This window comes from Saxophila tyrrhenica (genome assembly GCF_035928015.1).
Source record: "Saxophila tyrrhenica strain CCFEE 5935 chromosome Unknown scaffold_13, whole genome shotgun sequence".
In the NCBI taxonomy this organism is placed as follows: domain Eukaryota; kingdom Fungi; phylum Ascomycota; class Dothideomycetes; order Mycosphaerellales; family Extremaceae; genus Saxophila; species Saxophila tyrrhenica.
In genome coordinates this window covers 338,573-355,532 of record NW_027041745.1, presented here as the reverse complement: position 1 = coordinate 355,532, position 16,960 = coordinate 338,573, and the positions used below count along the sequence as shown (strand labels likewise).

Genomic DNA, 16,960 nt, shown 5'->3' with positions numbered 1-16,960 from the left:
CAAGTTGTTCGGAAGTTCGCTGTCAGAGTCAGCGTTGACTATAGTCGTTAAAATACGTCCGCGCTGCTGGCATGCATTTTTGCTTCCATGAGGACTGGTGTGCCCTCTGTCGTAATCAACATGACTGCAGTGCGACTCCAAGCGTTTGCTATGCATAGTCGAGGATTCTTACACAGCGTTGAAACGGCAGTTGCTCAAGACATCCACCATATTTTCCACAGACCTATTAATCAAGGGACGATCAGCCTTCTCGAGTATAAAATCCCATTCGGCCCAGCCGTTTTGAGCATCATGTCCTCCAACAGCAGCACGACTTGGGAGACTGAGAATGGTAGAGGTCGGGCAGAGCAGCGTGTATCCATAGATGCCACTGGATCCAACAGAGCTCAATCCCGACCATCAAGCACTTCGTCGCAGAGCAGTTCCCACAACCTGGAAGGTAGTCCGGACACAGCTGCCGGACGCTCCTGGGAGATCAAGGCTTCGCCAATCGTCGCCGCAGGTAACGGTAGGGGTAAAGGCATGTTTTCTACCCGTTTCATTCCTGCGGGTGAAGTCGTTATCTCGGAGCGGACGATGTTGACACTTGGATCGCCAACAATTGAAAGCGACTTAAAATCTTCGACTGACGACCATCCCCACGAGGTTCCTGGTCCAGATATATACGAGGCTTTCATGAAGTTCTCGGGATACTAGTCGAGTCAATCACAGCTGTGTACCGAATGCAGTTCACGACTGGGATCAGAGACAAGATTTGTTCCTACGAGCAAGAAGAGACATACCTGCAGGCGCAGAGATCTTGGTCCCGTATGTGAGGGAAATGCAACCATACGACATGCGAAAGGAACAAATCTGTTCGTACGGTTTCGTTTGTACCTGTGCGGCCTGCGTTCCAGGTACCGAATACTTCAATGAAAGTGAATTTCGCAGAATCGAGCTGGATGGCCTGTGGAAAATCGTGACTAAGCTGCACTCTAACGGTGCTCCCGAACTGTCAAGCACACCGATCAAAGAACAGATCCGGTTGATGGAGCGCATGGTGCAGTTATGCGATCAAGAACCAGCCATGCAGCTCTACAAGGCTCAGGTGAGGTTCATGCTTGGCTTCCGTTACGGCGAAGAAGGGGACGCCGAAAAGGCGCAGCCCAATCTGGAGGAAGCTGTGAGATTGTTGACGATAACCGGGGGCGAGGATGACGATATGACCAAGGAGTGTAAAAGCGATCTTCGAGACCTGAAACGCGGGCTGCTGCGTTCCCGCGCTCTCGAGGATAGGCGCGTCGATGCCCTCCAGGCACAGCGGAAGGGATGAGCATGTGGGATGGTATAGAGGTGCTCATGCTAAGGCTGGCTGCATAGTCAGCTCTGGTAGCTTAATTGTATATATAGTGTATCGGACGGTCACGCAGTCTTCACCACAGTGCCAGGTCCAGGTGTGCAACGCAATCAATGACTACGCTGGGCTGCATCAGCGCTACAAAGAGCCTTCTGGTCCTCAAATCAAGCGTGGCTCACGGCTTCTGCGGATGCCTTTATGCCTCAAAGCTCACCGGACAAGTAGCGCATCCTCAGCTCCCTCTCCTCAGACACTTCAAGAACTCGCTGACACTCTTCATCTTCTACCCCACCGAGCTCGACGAGGAGATCCAGGCCGCGAACAACCCAAATCGCACTCCACGGCAAATGTCGCATGCCGTTATAGAAGACCTTCTTCAGTTGAAGCGTATCGTTTTGGCTTAATGTTCGCTTGCCGCGGAATCGACTGTTGAGTGACCTGCTTTTCACGGATACTCGAAACTCAAAATCCAGCCACATATTCCAGAGAGCGGTCGAGGGCTTGACAGCGCTGCCACTGTCGAGGAGAGCGGAGGAGAAAGCTGATCGCACAGAGTGTGATGTTGCAGCTCCATTGTTGAATCTTCTTACTTCTTCGTCAATTCTGTGACCTGAAGATATAAGCCCGAGCTCGTGTTTTCCAGAAACCAGCTTCATCTGAGCAGCATCTCGCAGTCGATCGTCGATGACAGTTTGACCACGCACGGTTGACAGTGCGGAATGTAAAATGCTGTTTTCTGGGCAGTGTGTCATGCTGGAGGTGAGTTCAGAGCGGAGGAATGCAGGTTTGTATGGTCGCTTTTTGTCGATATGGTACACGATGAGTCTTGCCTTTGCCTGGTGTAGCAGTTCAACCCCTGCATGTGATGTCCCGGAGGAGAGAGACAGCTTACTGGCATACTCTGTGAAGATTGAGAGAGCGGCATCAACGGCGATACAGTCGGCGGTCACGTAGGTGAGCCAAAGCAAGCAGTCGACATACTGAACTGCATGCGGATGATTGTGCCTTGAAAGCATGACACTGAAGCCTTCCGCAAGGTGGCGCGTGGCTTTCAGACACTGTGCAGCAGAAACATTTTCGGGCGCCGGAAGGAGCATACTCGGCGCCGTAGTATTGCCGTTGGCCATGCCGAGGATGACGGCCAACGCTTCGTTTTCGTTGCCGCTGTGCAAGGAGAAAGTCATCCAGCTATGCCAGAGCAGAGTGGCATCTACGTCGTACGTGTCGCCATTGTGGACTCTGCCCGCCAGCGCGGCCTTCCACACACTGACTGCTTTCTCCATTCTACCGAGCTTTGCTTCGATAAAGGCGTAAGCGTTATAGAGTTTCAAGCTTGTTGGAGAAGCCTTGAGTAGACGCTTCGCATGCTTCGCCGCGGAATCAGGATCATGATGAAGGACAAAAGCGAGGTAGTATTCGGCGAGATGTTCATCCTCTGAGTGGCCGAGGACTGCAGCGAAAACACGCTCGACGAAACATGCAGCATCTTCGCTGAGTGTTGCAAAGTGGTCAGTGGAGAAGAGGTCGTATGATGTCCAGCACTGCCTCCAAATTGCCGGATAAACTGTGGTGGGCGAAGCAGATGCTTCACCGACGGACCCGCTACGACCACTGTGGCCCATTCGAATAAGAGGATCAGCTTCCCACTTCACAGCGAGGATATCTCCATCAGCCCCGCAAGATAAAGCTGGTAGCTGCATGAAGCACAGGAACGCTTCGAGGACGACCCGTCCTGCTAATCCCGATAGCATAGGCGTGACAATTTTTTGGACATCTGAGAACAAGACATGTCGGTAAGGATCGTCGACTTCTTCATCCTCCGTGGCCGCAGGGAGATGCAGCTTATAAATTGCCTCTGCCTCCCATTTCAGCCGGGCTTGCAGCGAAGACCCCGCCGTATTCCTGCCGCTGAGTGGCAACCGTGTTAGGCGCTTGCCATCAGCGACATTGCCGCTTGCATAGAATTGGTCCCAGCCAAGAGCACCGTTCTCGCCAATCCTCGGCACGTCAGCTTCCCACCATTCTTCGAGCGCCGCGAGTTCGGCCTCTTTGTCGGAGGCTAAATTCGGAGGCCGGAAGAAGTGGTATTCCAGTAAAATCTGCCACAATGCATAGCCAAGTTCGTCAAAGCCAGCGTCCCTCACGAAGCCGGCCAAGCGTAGGAATGTGTCAATCTTTGCGGAAGCTCTGGTCTCGTTCCAGATTGGGTCTACACTGTCGAGGACACCAAGGCACTGCACGTAGGCCTCCTTGCAGTTTGAGAAGCTGAACGACGTAGCGTTCGTCTGAAGAAACTCAAGGTACCGGGCCCAGAGTGAGATACTGCTTGGACAGTCTTCCAGCGCTGTTTCCCATTTGGAATTGAGTTTAGAAGTCTCCCAAAGGATGGCACCTTCTTTCAATAAACCAAGCCACAAGTCCTCGTAGCCGCTCGTCCCGACCACAACATATTTCAGTGCTCGCTCGTATATTGACACCCGCATGTCTGCCAGCGTGCGACTCTCTGCATTGCTCAGAGAAGCATGGTCTGCTTTTGGGTGGACTACTCGGCTTTGATGCCGAACCAGTTCTAGCCAGGCATCCACGTTCTTTGGATCCTCCTTCGTCCTACGTGACAGTTCTGCGCTCTTGTTGCGAGCTTCAACAACGGCCATATCTTCGGGCTCAATAACATCTGAATCAGTTTCAAATTCGAGATCTTGATCATCCGGCTGGGTGGGCTCCTTCGCCTTGCCTTCAATGGAACGGTAGTCGACCTCGACGTTGCCGGCATTGTCCTCGTCCAAGTCCCGCTTGCGCTTCAAAGGACCAGAACTTTTAGAAAGTTGAATGAAGTCGCTGTCGATCTCGTCAAGCGGAGCGATAGGTGCATCCGATAAGACCAGCTTCAGTGCCCGTTCTCCCTTCTTCGTCCTTGCTTTCGGGTCGGTCAAAGGTCGAGCGGAATGTTCAGATGAGTCTCGTGCAGCGAGAACAATTGCGCTTTCTGTGCTCTCCTTCCGATCGATTTTTGATCCAGCAGCATGGCCTAAGACTCTCCCGCTGCCGACTCGATGATAGCTGGGCACAGAGTAGCGGTGGAGACGGCCAAACTCGATATTCTTTAGGTCCCCCCGGCGGTCGACGATAAAATATTTGCTCCCCTCGAACTCGTTCTTGGCCAGCCCTGAAGTAGAAGATTGGATCTTGGTGCTCGGAGAGTGGCGTGCATGGCCTTCATTCCTTGGTCGTTCGCGCTCCTTTGGTCTGTGGTGCCGATCGTAGTTGTTACGGTCCATTCGTCGCTTGCGCTCGTGATCTCTCGGAGGTGTTCTCTCCCTCGAACCATGCTTGGGTCTTTCTTGTGCAGGGGGCTGATTTGGGTCAGACTGTTTCACCGTAGCCCTCGGTTTGAAGCTCCCAAACTTCGGCACTGGACGCCTGTCCATGTGTGAAATAATCAGTCTGTCTTCTCTAGAGCGGTAGCGACCTGAGATTTGGCTTGTAATCTACCTGTCGAAGTGACATTTGGCACTAGAGGCGAATAGTAAAGTATCTGCCAAGCCCCGATCTTATCTACGATAAGATTTGGGATGGGAGTTCCGATGTCAAAGATGATTCGGATGATGCCGTCGAACTACACTGCAGTAATGCTGCTACGGTGCCGCGTGGATGGCTGGTTGACTGAAGTGGACTGAGCGTGTGCTTGTCAGTCTCAAATGTGAAATTTACTATGATATGCGGCACTGTTGGGGAGACAAGGATCCCGATCAGAAGAGCATGCTTCTCAACATCATGACAATTCACCCAGCTATCATGATGAAGAGGAGGTTTAGAAGGAGACTTGGACATTGTCTTGCGAGAGACCCCATCGAAAGTACAACACGCACCCAACTCCGTTGGAGCGACTGAGCAGGCTTCGTATTCAAACGCTGAGTACCGACGGCTACATATCATCATCACCACATCTTCCTGTCGTTGCTTCGTCCCATTTTAGAGCTTGTACTTGAACAAGGGGCTCTTGTCACCCAACCTGAGAAGCTGATCGTCAGTGTACTGCCTTCGAATCTCATCCTCATCCAACGCGGCCTTCTTCTTGTTTGCGCTCCAGTATGACCACTCAAGGACTGCGGAGGCGATCACCGCAAGCCCAGCGAGCGAGATGCCAATCGCGAACCCGGTCGGATAACCCTCCTCTTCTTCGCTGTCCAAGAACATGTATGATCCCAGAAGGCCGCCTGAGTTGCCGAGACAAATGTTCAATGCAATGCCCATCGCCCGCTTGGTGTCGCCGGCCAGGTTACCGGAGATCCATGCACTGCCGGCAGGGTTGGTTGGGTATTGGCCAATGCATATAAGCATCACACCGATGTAGCAGCCGGCGATCTCGTTCGTGATGTTCGGAGCGAGGGGAAGAAGGATGGCAAAGCCGACCACGATGATGGAGAGCGGACCTGCGACGAAGGGGAACCGCCAGCCAGCTCGGTCGGAGAACAAACTGAAGGTGATGGCGCTAATGGCGCCTGCGACGTATGGTGGAATGGTGAGGAGCTGGGCTTGGGCGCTGGTGAATCCCATCGAAAGTGTGATAGACGGCATCGTGAATTTGAGTCCATATGCGCAGACGGAAGCCTAGGATGATGTGTCAGATGTGCGTCCGTCATCGAAGGGCAGCAAAGACTCACGGTGAAAAGGATGTAGGCTTGGAGCCAGACCTTGTGGTCCATCAGGAGATCCTTCAGGTACACCCATTTGAATTTGTCCTTGGTTTCGCCTTCATGGAAGCGTCCACCTTCTTTGATAACAGTTTGGAGCTCGAGGTACCGGATCTCCTCAGCGTTGAGCCATTTCCAAGAGAGCTCTGGGGTGTCGGGTAGGACGAGCTGATTGCTGTGAGCGTTACACCCAAGGCGTTGATATAGTATGCAGACTTACAAAAGTAGCAGCGCCGATGAAGACCGTAGCAATCCCTCTGCAAAACGACTCAGCGGAGCTTTCTCTAAGCTGAGCATAAAGTTGACTTACTCGAGAATGAAGATCCATGCCCATCCAGAGATGCCTCCAGTGCCGTCCATTTTGGCGATGCAGAAAGCGAGCAAGCCAGAGAAGGCACCGCTCAGAGCGCTGGCGCAATAGAACAAGGCAACCCGAAGCTGGAGTTGACGCTGAGCATACCAACGTGTGATTAGATAGACAGCGCCTGTGTAGTTTGTCAGCAGCACTTCTGTGTTGATGGCGTCAGCTCCGCTCACCTGGGAAGAAGCCCGACTCAAAGACCGCGAGGATAAGACGGCAAGCCAGCAGACCGCCAAAGTTCTTCACGAACCCGGTGCAGGTCATCACGATGCCCCAGCAAGTGACTAGAATCCCGAGGTATGTTGACGGTCGCTTGAACCTCTTGAGAAGCAAGTTCGAAGGGACCTCCAGCAAAATATACGGGACGAAGAACACGCTCACACTGGCCGATATGGTCAGCAGACGTCCCTGGGAAGGGTACAATGATAAATGTACGCAATGTTGTATTGGATATCCTCCATGCGCAACTCCTCGAGCATGCCTTCGATCTTCGCATTTCCGATCTAAAGGACGAAGCATCAGCCATCGTGTTACGGACCGAGACAAAAGTTTGGAAGACCAACGTTTGCCCTGTCGATGTGGGCGCAGAGGTAGAGGAGCGCCAAACAAGGCACCAGGCGGAAGTCGATCTTGCGCAGCATCTTTCGATGCTTCTCTTCTGGGAAGTTGTCGAAGAAGTCGGCCTCCTCCGCGCTGAAGCCGACGTTGGCGTATTTGTTGTAGGCATCCTCAACCTTGCTCGACTTCTCAATGTCCTTGCCAATGGCACTGATGGACACGGGGTCCTTGTTGGGCCCCACCATGATGATTGAAGTCTGTATGGCAGGTGTTGGATGAGGCAGGATGTGGTAGACAGAAGACCTCTGAGAATGGAGGATGAAGCTGTTGGGCGTGAGTGAGAGAGGTATCGAGCCAGATACTCGCCGCAGCTATATACTCTCCGCACATGCTTCGTTTGCGGAGTAGCAGTCTGGGGACGATTGTCCATTGGGAACGCCATGTGCTCACCGAAGCATGGGCGGTACAGCAGTCCGATGTGTTTGCCAAGGACGTCTGGGAGGCAATGGATCAAGCAATCAGTCGTGGAATCTTGGATATGGGATAGCCTTGGAGCATAGTTTCCTTGGCGGAATCGCGGAAAACTCGATCGGGCACGGAGATATATCCAGACTCTTCTCCGCTGCCAGGGCTCCTGAAAATGGTTCAACCTGGGTTCCGATCGTCTCGTGGGGAAAACGAGAAGTAGAAGCAAAAGCCGAAGAGAGGCTGATCATGAGGTGTCCATCGTAGCTTGTGCCGTCGGATATGCAACACGTCTGTGGAGTTGGCCAGGTCCAAAGATCATCGGTCTGGCGAGGGATGGGACGAGTGACTATATCATCACTGTTAGTACCGCTCTGAGCATTGCCGCCACTTCTTTCCTCTCTCCACGAATAGTGCAATGGCTACTGCAGTGGATCACATCCCGGCCGCCCGGCCTTCAAAAGAACCCATCGAGACCGCTGTTGAAGTATCGATAAGCCGAACAGACAGCCCTCAGGAAGATCTGGAAAAGGCCACACCGCGGACTATTGACGAACTCATTCGACTGCGAGCGCATCAGTCTGGCCACGATCAACCCATCGTGTCGTATCCAGAGCAGGGGACTGCGTACGTCGACTACACCCCGAGACAACTGGACGAGCTTGTCGAGAGAGCAGCAGTGCACTACAGCACTTTAATCAGACAACGAGTCACATCAGATGATCCCGTCCAAGTTGTCGGCATCCTCGGGCAGTCAGACCTGAGTTACCTGATATCCTTCCTCGCTATCTCTCGGTTAGGACATTCCGCACTTCTGCTATCGACGAGGATCACTGAGGAAGCCCACGAATCGCTGTTGAGTAGCACGCAAGCTACGGCGCTGCTGTATCACGACCAGTTCACCGCGGTAGCGACAGCAGTTGTCGCACAGTTGCCCAACGTGCAGGCAGCTCCCATCTGCAATGCTACGAGTCTGCCTGCTGGCGCCCGGTTGCAGCCCGCGCTTCTCGAGCCTCGAAGGGAGACTGAGCACATCTCCTTCATTATCCACTCATCAGGATCGACTGGCCTTCCCAAGCCAATCTACCAGACACACAGAGCTTCGCTCTACACATACTCCCAGAACTTTGGCTTGGTGGGCTTCATCACACTGCCACTTTACCACAACCACGGCATCTGCTGCTTGTTCCGGGCCATCCACTCCAGACGAAATATCTACATCTACAATGCTCGACTTCCGCTTGCAAGCCAAAATCTCCTCTCCACACTACAAGGTCATCCAGAAGTCGCCATCCTCTATGGAGTACCGTATGCGCTCAAGCTACTCGCGGAGAGCACCGAAGGGCTTGCGGCTTTAGCGCGGCTGGATATCGTGATGTTCGGCGGTTCAGCCTGTCCGAAGCCCATCGGTGACAAGCTGGTGGAGAACGGCGTGAACCTGGTCGGTCATTACGGAGCCACTGAAGTTGGCCAGCTCATGACGTCTTTCCGCGACCATCAACAGGACAAGCAATGGGACTGGCTGCGTGTGCCTCCACATTTCAAGCCGTATCTGAGCATGGAGCTGCGAGGTCCGAACCTTTATGAACTTGTCGTTACTGAAGGCTGGCCTTCGAAGGTGGCGACTAATCGTGACGACGGGTCTTACGCCACCAAGGATCTATTCGAGCCGCATCCCACGCTGGAGGACGCTTGGAGGTACTACGCCCGGCTGGACGACACCATTGTGCTGGAGAATGGAGAAAAGGCCAATCCACTTCTGGTCGAAGGGGTGCTGCGAGAAAATCCACATGTTGCTGAAGCCGTGGTGTTCGGCGCCAATAAGCCCCGTCTTGGTGCCTTTATCGTGCCAGCTACCACAACAGACCTTGAAGATGCCGCGATCATCGACGCTGTTATGCCCGCTATTCTGAATATGAATGCTTCAGTACCCGCATACTCGCATCTCACCAGAGACATGATTCGGACCCTGCCTCGCGATGCCGAATACCGCCGAACGGACAAGGGTACGGTCATCCGAGCAGCGTTTTACAAGAGCTACGCAAGCCAGATTGACGACATGTATGCCGACGAGCAGTCCGGCAGCTTACGTCTTTCGCGCGAAAAGCTCTTGGAAATGCTGCGGTCAGAGTTCCTCAAGCGTGTTCCCAGTGGCATGGCCATCAAGGACGACACAGACTTGTTCAGCCTCGGCGTGGACTCCTTGCAAGCCATCCAAGTCCGCTCATTCATCATCAAGAACCTCGCAGTCGACGCCAAGAATATCGGCCGCAACTTTGTCTTCGACTTCCCAACGGTGGAGCAGATGACGAACGAGATCCTCCGTCTGCAGACCGGCCAACCAGCGATGGAGAAGTTGGGTGTGGAGGATCGAATGCGCAACATGATCCAGAAGTACTCAAACTTTTCACAGCATGTGCCTGTGGAGAAGACGATTGTTGGAAAGCATATTGTAAGTGACGCATCGATGTAGGTCTTGACGGGAGGCTAACAACTGCAGGTCGTCACCGGCTCGACTGGCTCGTTGGGCGCTCATGTTGTAGCCAAACTTGCCTCGCAACGATCTGTCCGGACCGTCTATTGTCTCGTTCGCGCATCTTCGATCCGATCAGCGGAGGCGCGCGTCCGTCGATCGTTACAGGAACGACGCCTATACCACGAGCTGACCTTGTCTCAGCGATCCAAGATCGTGGCCTGGCCAGCAGACTTTGGCAAAGACAACCTTGGGCTCTCCGTCCAGCAATATGACCAGCTGCTGTCGCATGTGTCGCATGTTCTCCACCTGGCTTGGAGCGTCAACTTCAACAAGGCTCTTGAGAGTTTCGAATCTGACTGTATAGCTGGGGCCAGGAACCTGATGGATCTGTGTCTCAAGACCAAGACATCCCACCCAGCGGCCTTCAACTTCTGCTCTTCTGTCAGTGCTACTGCGAGAACACCTGGGCCTACCGTGCCGGAAGCATTACCAGAGTCCTTGAGCTATGCCCAAGGTATGGGCTACGCGCAGTCCAAGCTTGTGACTGAGCATCTCTGCTACATAGCCGCCAGCGAAACTGGCCTTCAAGCCAGAGTTTTGCGAGTTGGCCAGATCATTGGTGATACGCGACATGGAGTGTGGAATGACACCGAGGCCATTCCGATGATCTTCCAGACGGCAAAGACAGTGGGATGTCTACCGACCTTGGATGAGAGTCCGGCGTGGCTGCCTGTCGATCAAGTTGCTAACGCTTGCATCGAGATCGCCTGCTCAGGAGCCCCAGCGGGCTGCATGAACATTGTCAATCATGAAGCATTCCACTGGACCCGCGATCTGCTGCCGCTCCTCCGACTTGCGCTCGACTTTGAGGAGGTTGGCCAACGCGAGTGGATCCGGAGGCTGCGAGCTTCGAGCCCCAACCCTCAGCAGAACCCCCCGATCAAGCTCGTAGACTTCTTTGCCAGTAAATATGACAACGACTCGGCCCGGAAGTCGCTGACCCACGCCACTGAGCTGGCCCGAGCATATTCACCCACCTTGCAGAACGCTGGCGTTGTCGACGAACAGCTCATGCGTAAGATTATCGTACACCTCAAGACCAGGTGGTGGACCGGTCCTGAAGTCGTCGCGCCTCCCACAGCAATCATCGTTGGTGGTCCATGTGGCTCCGGCAAGACGACTGTGGCGCAAGCCCTTTGCGAAACATTCTCCATCCCCTTCATCGAAGGTGACATGTTGCACTCTCGGCAGGCTCGTGAGAAGATGCGGCAACACGTTCCCTTGGATGATATCGACAGACTCTCCTGGCTGGCGCATCTTCGAGGCGCAGTCATGGATCGGCTGCTCACGACTCGAGCGCCTGCCGTGGTGGTCACTTGCTCGGCGCTCCGCAGCGCATACCGAGACGAGCTTCGCACATTGGAGGAAGTGGCCGGCATCAAGACGCTCTTTGTGATGTTGCAAACTGATCGCAATGGCGAGTTGAAAGCACGCATGGCGAAACGGGAAGGTCACTATATGGATCCGGTGATGGTCGATGCGCAAGTATCCCTTCTCGAAGAGGCAAAGCAGTATGAGGTAGACGTGCTCTCGATTGATGCGGCGAGGGAGCCTCGGGCTGTACGAGACGAGGTCGAAGGACTGATCAAGGAAGCCATACCGCTGCTGTAGATGGAGTATTTCAGTAGAAGTGTGAGCTCAGGCATTATTTAGCGTCGTATGCTGTATGCAACTCATCGAATAATCAACGAAGGAGTCCTTGTCCCCTGAACAACCGTCGAGGAGTGTCTTTGCTGTCTCGAAGTGTATGCGTCCAGTTGGGCTTGTTGTAGATCTCTCACGTCGACAAGAACAACATCGCTTGATTGCGTGTTGCAAGATGATCGGTTTCAAGGAGACAGGCCGATAGTGCAGAAGAAGGAACTGAGCTGGTATAAAGACACGATGATTGGAGCCTAAGCGAGCCAATGAAATGCTGCACCTGAACGCGCTAGAGGTAAACACTTGGCGTCTCGTTGAAGGCGTGGACACTCGATCTCTTTACCTCCTATCCATGGCTTGCCAACGAGAACCGTTGTAGCCCAGCAGAGCGACTCATGCATTACTATGCTATCGACGATTACATTCTGGAAAACTAAACGGTAAACTTGGTCTTGTTCTCCGCCGCAGAGTCTTGAGCAAGCTGCCGGACCTTGTCTTCACCAGCCTCCTGGAAAATGTCATAACCCCATCGCAGCGGCTGGTTGAAACGCTTCTGCCTTTCCAGGCTGTTCAGTGTCTCGTAAGCATCTTGTGGAAGCTCTTTCACCTTGAGATTCGACGCGATTCTGGACGGCGTTACGCTCTTCGGCAAGACCACCGTACCTCTCTGCACCCCCCAGCTCCCAAGCACAACACCTGGATCCATGTCGACCTCTTTCGCAACCTCATGCACTACCGCGTCGTCCACCGTCCGTGGCTCGCCAGTTTGGTTGTTGCCGAGAGGGGAGTACGCTTCCAGGAGGATCTTGTGATCCTGGCAGAAGCGTAGGAGGTCCGGCTGTTGCAAATATGGATGCGCTTCCACTTGGTTTGCTGCGGGCACGACATCTACCTTTCCCAGCAGATCTTCTAGTCGTCGTATATCTGAGCAGATGGTCAGCGGGAGACTCGTGGCAGGGCGTTCTGAGACCCACTGAAGTTTGAGACCCCGATGGCCTTCACCTTGCCAGTCGATAGCAGCTTCTCCATGGCCTTGTACGTCACCGCCGGGTCGATTTCTTCCAGCTTAAAGACGCCGTCGTCGTTCAATGGAAACCATTTATCACCTGCGGCAAACGCGACCGGCCAGTGCATCAAATACAGGTCCAGGTAGTCGGTTCCCAGGTCTTTGAGGGCTGTGGATGCGTCAGTCTCTATTCCGGCGCTCTGAATCTCAGGACTTGCATTTGTCCACTGCTGCCTCGACATCTTCTGGACGATGGTTTGTATTCCAGAGCTTGCCGGTCAAAAAGAGGTCTTTTCGATCAACGCCAGACTTTCTGATCCCAGCTCCAACCTCCGCCTCGTTCCTATAGATTGCTGGCGTGGCCGCCGTCAGCTTACTGCACCATTGAGCTGCAGCAGTCAGCCTGAGGACTCACCTGCGCAGTCGATATGACGATAGCCTTGCTTGAGTGCCTCCTCTACCGCCTTCTCGACCTCACGCGGAGCTGCCTGCCAACTAAGCCGCCAATCAGTACTTTCAATCTACATGTCATGGGAGAGACGTGCAGCACTTACGTTCCAAACCCGACAGCTGGAATGCGAGCCCCGGTGTTAAGAGTGAAATGTTCAGGAAGCATTGTGGACGTCTGAGGACCGGTTTCTTGGCTACGTATCGTTGTGCTGTTGCTTGTGACCTGCGGATAGGCCACCTTTTGTTACTTTCAGTCCGTTATCGGCTTTTGAGATTGATTGTGTTCAACAGAAGGGAACCATCCGGATCTTTAATTGAACGGGCATCTTCGCCCCTAGCGACGGAAGCTTCCATTTCCGTGGGACCGCCAAGACGCTATCTTGGACTCTCCACATCCGGAGACATATCCAAATTCAATTTCGTTTCCGCCGTTTGAGCTGATATGGGCTGATGGATATATCTCTCAGCCTCGCCATCGCCGGCATGTCTCTTTCAGATGCCCGACATGTCCGCCTCTGCACGTGTACACATACTGTCCCCACAATCCTTCGAAGGCTCTGATGGATCTCCAAAGCGCCAAAAGGTCACGCGAGCGTGCGACAACTGCAAGCTGCGCAAACGTCGCTGTACGGGCGAGATACCGTGTCCAGCTTGCAGCGGAAATGGATTGCCATGCTCATATCGGACCGCCTATACGAGAGGGAGGGTGCCAGAGCCTCGACCCGCTGGAGCGCAAGGGGGATACTCTCGTGAACTCGGACCGTCCTCAGATAACCGTATGGACGAGGTAAGCATTGATTGGCAAGACCTCTTGGATCTGCTCGAACCTGAAGACACTCGCTGACTCTGGTGACTATCTGTTCTGCAGCTTGCGACGCCGTCGCGACCAGAGATAATCGGCACTGCTCAAACGTCTCGCACAGGCTCGCCAGCCGGCGATGCCATAGCCCCAACGAGTGGGCAATATCTGGGCCCTACCTCCTCCCACTCATTCCTGCGGCGCGCTTGGAGGCGCTTTGGACAGGACATCGACCTGGAATCACGTCAGGATGCCTCGCAAGACGACACTCCGGTCTTTCTTGCTGGTGACAGAAGGGTACCCATCCAAAACACCGCGAATGTGACGCTGCCAGATGAGACTCGGACGTCGGAGCTTCTTGCGAGGTACTTCCAATTCGCCGCGCCAACATACCGCTTTCTTCATCAACCAACTGTACAGCGTTGGCTGAAAAGCTACCGCGCACAGGAGCGAGATCCGACCGGCGAACAGAGACTGTCTCCTATCCGCCAAGCTATCGTCTTGATGGTACTTGCAACCGCTTCTCTCTACGCCGTAGACTCTTCGCACACAAGAATCGACACTTCTGTCGAAGAGTCTTGGGAGACATGGCAGTCGGGAGAGTGCTTCCATCAGGCAGCGCAAGAGAAGATCCGCGACGAGACCGGCCGCATCAGCATCGAGTCTGTACAAGCCAGGCTGGCGTCAGTCCTGTATCTCCTGAACACATCCAGGCTTAACGGTGCTTGGTACATGTTTGGCACGACGGTGCAGCTGGTCCATGCCCTCGGTTTGCACCGGAGCCGAGTGAAGATGGTGAGTCAATCAGATGCTATTGTCCGTGAATGTCGCAGGAGATGCTTCTGGTCCGCGTTCACTCTCGACGTCTATCTCAGCGTTATGCTTGGCCGTCCGACGATGATACACGACGATGACATCGATCAACTCCATCCAGAGTCGGTCAACGACGACGATATTACCGCCGAGGGAATCACAACCCACACCATTCCCCGAGATTCCATTATGGATGCATCTGTTTGTCATGCCAAGCTGGCGAGGATCGTCAAAGAGTCTTGCAGAGAACAGTATGCGGTGCAGCGACCACGCGAGCAGCAACAGATTGCAACAGCCCGGAGGCTCAACGGTGAAATCAATCAGTGGCGCGATCGTCTCCCGGTCTTTCTTTCCGGCGCGATACACCCAGCTAGCCTGATTCCCATCTTCCGACGGCAGCATACCGTTCTGCGTTTGGCACGTGCACATGCTATTATGCTGCTGAACAGGCCTTTGATTCTCCATCGAAATCAAACACAACCCGGTAAGCTTGGAAGCATCTGGAGGAGTGTAGTTCTGGGAAATACCGTCGAGCGTGATGATGCTGCCATCCTTCAGCTGCTGTATGGCCTCGAAAGCAAATGCTGACGCATCTGAAATCCTAGGAGTACAGCCATTGGTCGAAAAATGCATAGCAGCAGCACGTGATGCTCTCGAGCTCATTTTGGACTTTGTGCAGGACAAACACATGTTTCCTGCTTTCTGGTATACACAGGCAAGGTCAACCCCAATAATTGCTGTATGATAATCAGCTGACCGACAATAGTTCGTGGCGTTTAGTGCGCTATCTGTCATCTACGTTTACTTGATTCAGCCCAACAATGATCAGAGTGACAGCCACAGAAAGTCGGAGCAAGGCAAGCTGTACGATCTTGCAGAGACTGTGCAGCGTCACCTCGCTCAGGCAACCCAATCTAACGCACCCAGTCTACGTTATAGCATCATCTTGGAGGAGCTCCAGCAAGAGACCCGTCGCGTACTCGCAGCAGAAGAGGAGCCGATTGGCGATAACATTACAGCGACCAGTGATACAGGTAAGCATTGCTGGGTAGAAGACTGCTTCAGGAAGCGATACGGCGCTCTGAGACCTTATGCATTCCTCCGCAATGCCGAGCTGCCTGCTAACAGCTCTCTCTCCTTTGCAGGTGAAGGCGAGGGGCCGATGCCATGGACCGATCTGGACTGGGAGACCTTAGGCGGAGACTTTTCCAGGGACGTTGACCTCTTCACTCATTTGGACTCCTTCTTCTCGGGTCCAGAAGCGGTGTAATCTTGTACGGCCCACATCTCTGTATCAGCAGCCTGGTTATATTCGAAGCACCCACGCTACCGCCTGGCACTGCCATTCAAATCGTCTGCGTTGCTGCCATCCTTTTAGGCGACCTACTGTGTAGCGTCTTGAGGTGAAGGGTTTTCATCCATCACACTCAAGGCCGGCCAATATGCAGCCAGCCGCTGGCCTGCGGCAACAATACCTCTTCTCCAACTTCCAAACGCCCGACGAGCTGCCGAGCGGCCTCCAAAGACCATGAAAATTGAACATGCAACTAATGCGGTTTTCCTTACAGCCAATCAGACCTAGGAAATAGACGTGTCTCGGGAAGGCTTGTAGAGAAGAGAAGATTGATGATTGGCCAACAGCTGGATGGCTAGGCTCGCTCAAAATCTCCTGCTTGCCGACGGCTTCTACCTGCGAGAAAGTCGCTTGTAGGGAGCGGTCGAGCAGTCTGTAGTCTACCGACTCCAAAAGAGGTGACGTGTTCCGTAGGAGAGAGAAGTCATCAAATAATGAAGCGATCTATCGAGACACTGGACTATTCGCGCAGTCTGTGCGCTAGAGGTCGTGGCAAAGAGGGCTGTTGATGTTGCTGCTGCCACGTGACAAAGGTGGACTGTCGACTCTATACGTTGCTCGAGTACAGTATCAAATTAAAACAAAGAAAAGTGCAACGTGAGCTCAGGAAGACCGTCAAAAACCCTTCGGACCAAGACGAGATGAAAAGAATGCACAAATTTCGTCTTTGCAAAGCTAACGATTCGTTGTCTGTTTGCCTGCAACTAGCCCGTCAGGAAATCCTTACCTTCCACCAGAATTCGCCAAATCTTGCACTCAATCTTCCATTAATGCTTCGACAATCCTATCTGAGAGTCTCACATCTCACATGGAGACAACACATTGAAATGTCACCCAGGAAATGTCACTTTGCAATGTCACTTGGAGAACTCAATTGAAAACATAACTCGAATATTTCCACGCTTTGTTGTTTCTCGAATTATTGGCATTGGGATTAGTAGCTTTAC

At 53.4% G+C, this 16,960-nt stretch overlaps 7 protein-coding genes across 7 annotated transcripts; 3 read left to right on the top strand and 4 right to left on the bottom strand.

Moving 5' to 3' along the window:
* Positions 1-291: 291 nt before the first annotated feature.
* LTR77_008124 (uncharacterized protein) lies at positions 292-1,312 on the top strand (the record flags this gene model as incomplete). The annotated part of the gene is made up of 2 exons (XM_064805358.1): positions 292-508; positions 729-1,312. 2 exons carry the CDS (start codon positions 292-294, stop codon positions 1,310-1,312), a joined length of 801 nt encoding a protein of 266 aa, XP_064656463.1.
* Positions 1,313-1,539: 227 nt separating this feature from the next.
* On the bottom strand, positions 1,540-4,764 carry LTR77_008123 (uncharacterized protein; the record flags this gene model as incomplete). The annotated part of the gene is made up of 1 exon (XM_064805357.1): positions 1,540-4,764. The coding sequence occupies one exon, from the start codon at positions 4,762-4,764 to the stop codon at positions 1,540-1,542; it is 3,225 nt and encodes a 1,074-aa protein (XP_064656462.1).
* A 544-nt stretch (positions 4,765-5,308) lies between these two features.
* LTR77_008122 (uncharacterized protein) lies at positions 5,309-7,194 on the bottom strand (the record flags this gene model as incomplete). Its single annotated transcript, XM_064805356.1, has 7 exons — positions 5,309-5,947; positions 6,001-6,198; positions 6,251-6,287; positions 6,341-6,515; positions 6,568-6,773; positions 6,827-6,894; positions 6,955-7,194. The coding sequence occupies 7 exons, from the start codon at positions 7,192-7,194 to the stop codon at positions 5,309-5,311; spliced, it is 1,563 nt and encodes a 520-aa protein (XP_064656461.1).
* Positions 7,195-7,832: 638 nt separating this feature from the next.
* Positions 7,833-11,561, top strand: LTR77_008121 (uncharacterized protein; the record flags this gene model as incomplete). Its single annotated transcript, XM_064805355.1, has 2 exons — positions 7,833-9,866; positions 9,915-11,561. The coding sequence occupies 2 exons, from the start codon at positions 7,833-7,835 to the stop codon at positions 11,559-11,561; spliced, it is 3,681 nt and encodes a 1,226-aa protein (XP_064656460.1).
* A 463-nt stretch (positions 11,562-12,024) lies between these two features.
* LTR77_008120 (uncharacterized protein) lies at positions 12,025-12,839 on the bottom strand (the record flags this gene model as incomplete). The annotated part of the gene is made up of 2 exons (XM_064805354.1): positions 12,025-12,515; positions 12,566-12,839. 2 exons carry the CDS (start codon positions 12,837-12,839, stop codon positions 12,025-12,027), a joined length of 765 nt encoding a protein of 254 aa, XP_064656459.1.
* Positions 12,840-12,875: 36 nt separating this feature from the next.
* On the bottom strand, positions 12,876-13,213 carry LTR77_008119 (uncharacterized protein; the record flags this gene model as incomplete). Its single annotated transcript, XM_064805353.1, has 3 exons — positions 12,876-12,940; positions 13,013-13,092; positions 13,152-13,213. 3 exons carry the CDS (start codon positions 13,211-13,213, stop codon positions 12,876-12,878), a joined length of 207 nt encoding a protein of 68 aa, XP_064656458.1.
* Positions 13,214-13,825: 612 nt separating this feature from the next.
* On the top strand, positions 13,826-15,929 carry LTR77_008118 (uncharacterized protein; the record flags this gene model as incomplete). Its single annotated transcript, XM_064805352.1, has 4 exons — positions 13,826-13,834; positions 13,916-15,222; positions 15,440-15,693; positions 15,805-15,929. 4 exons carry the CDS (start codon positions 13,826-13,828, stop codon positions 15,927-15,929), a joined length of 1,695 nt encoding a protein of 564 aa, XP_064656457.1.
* Positions 15,930-16,960: the final 1,031 nt, after the last annotated feature.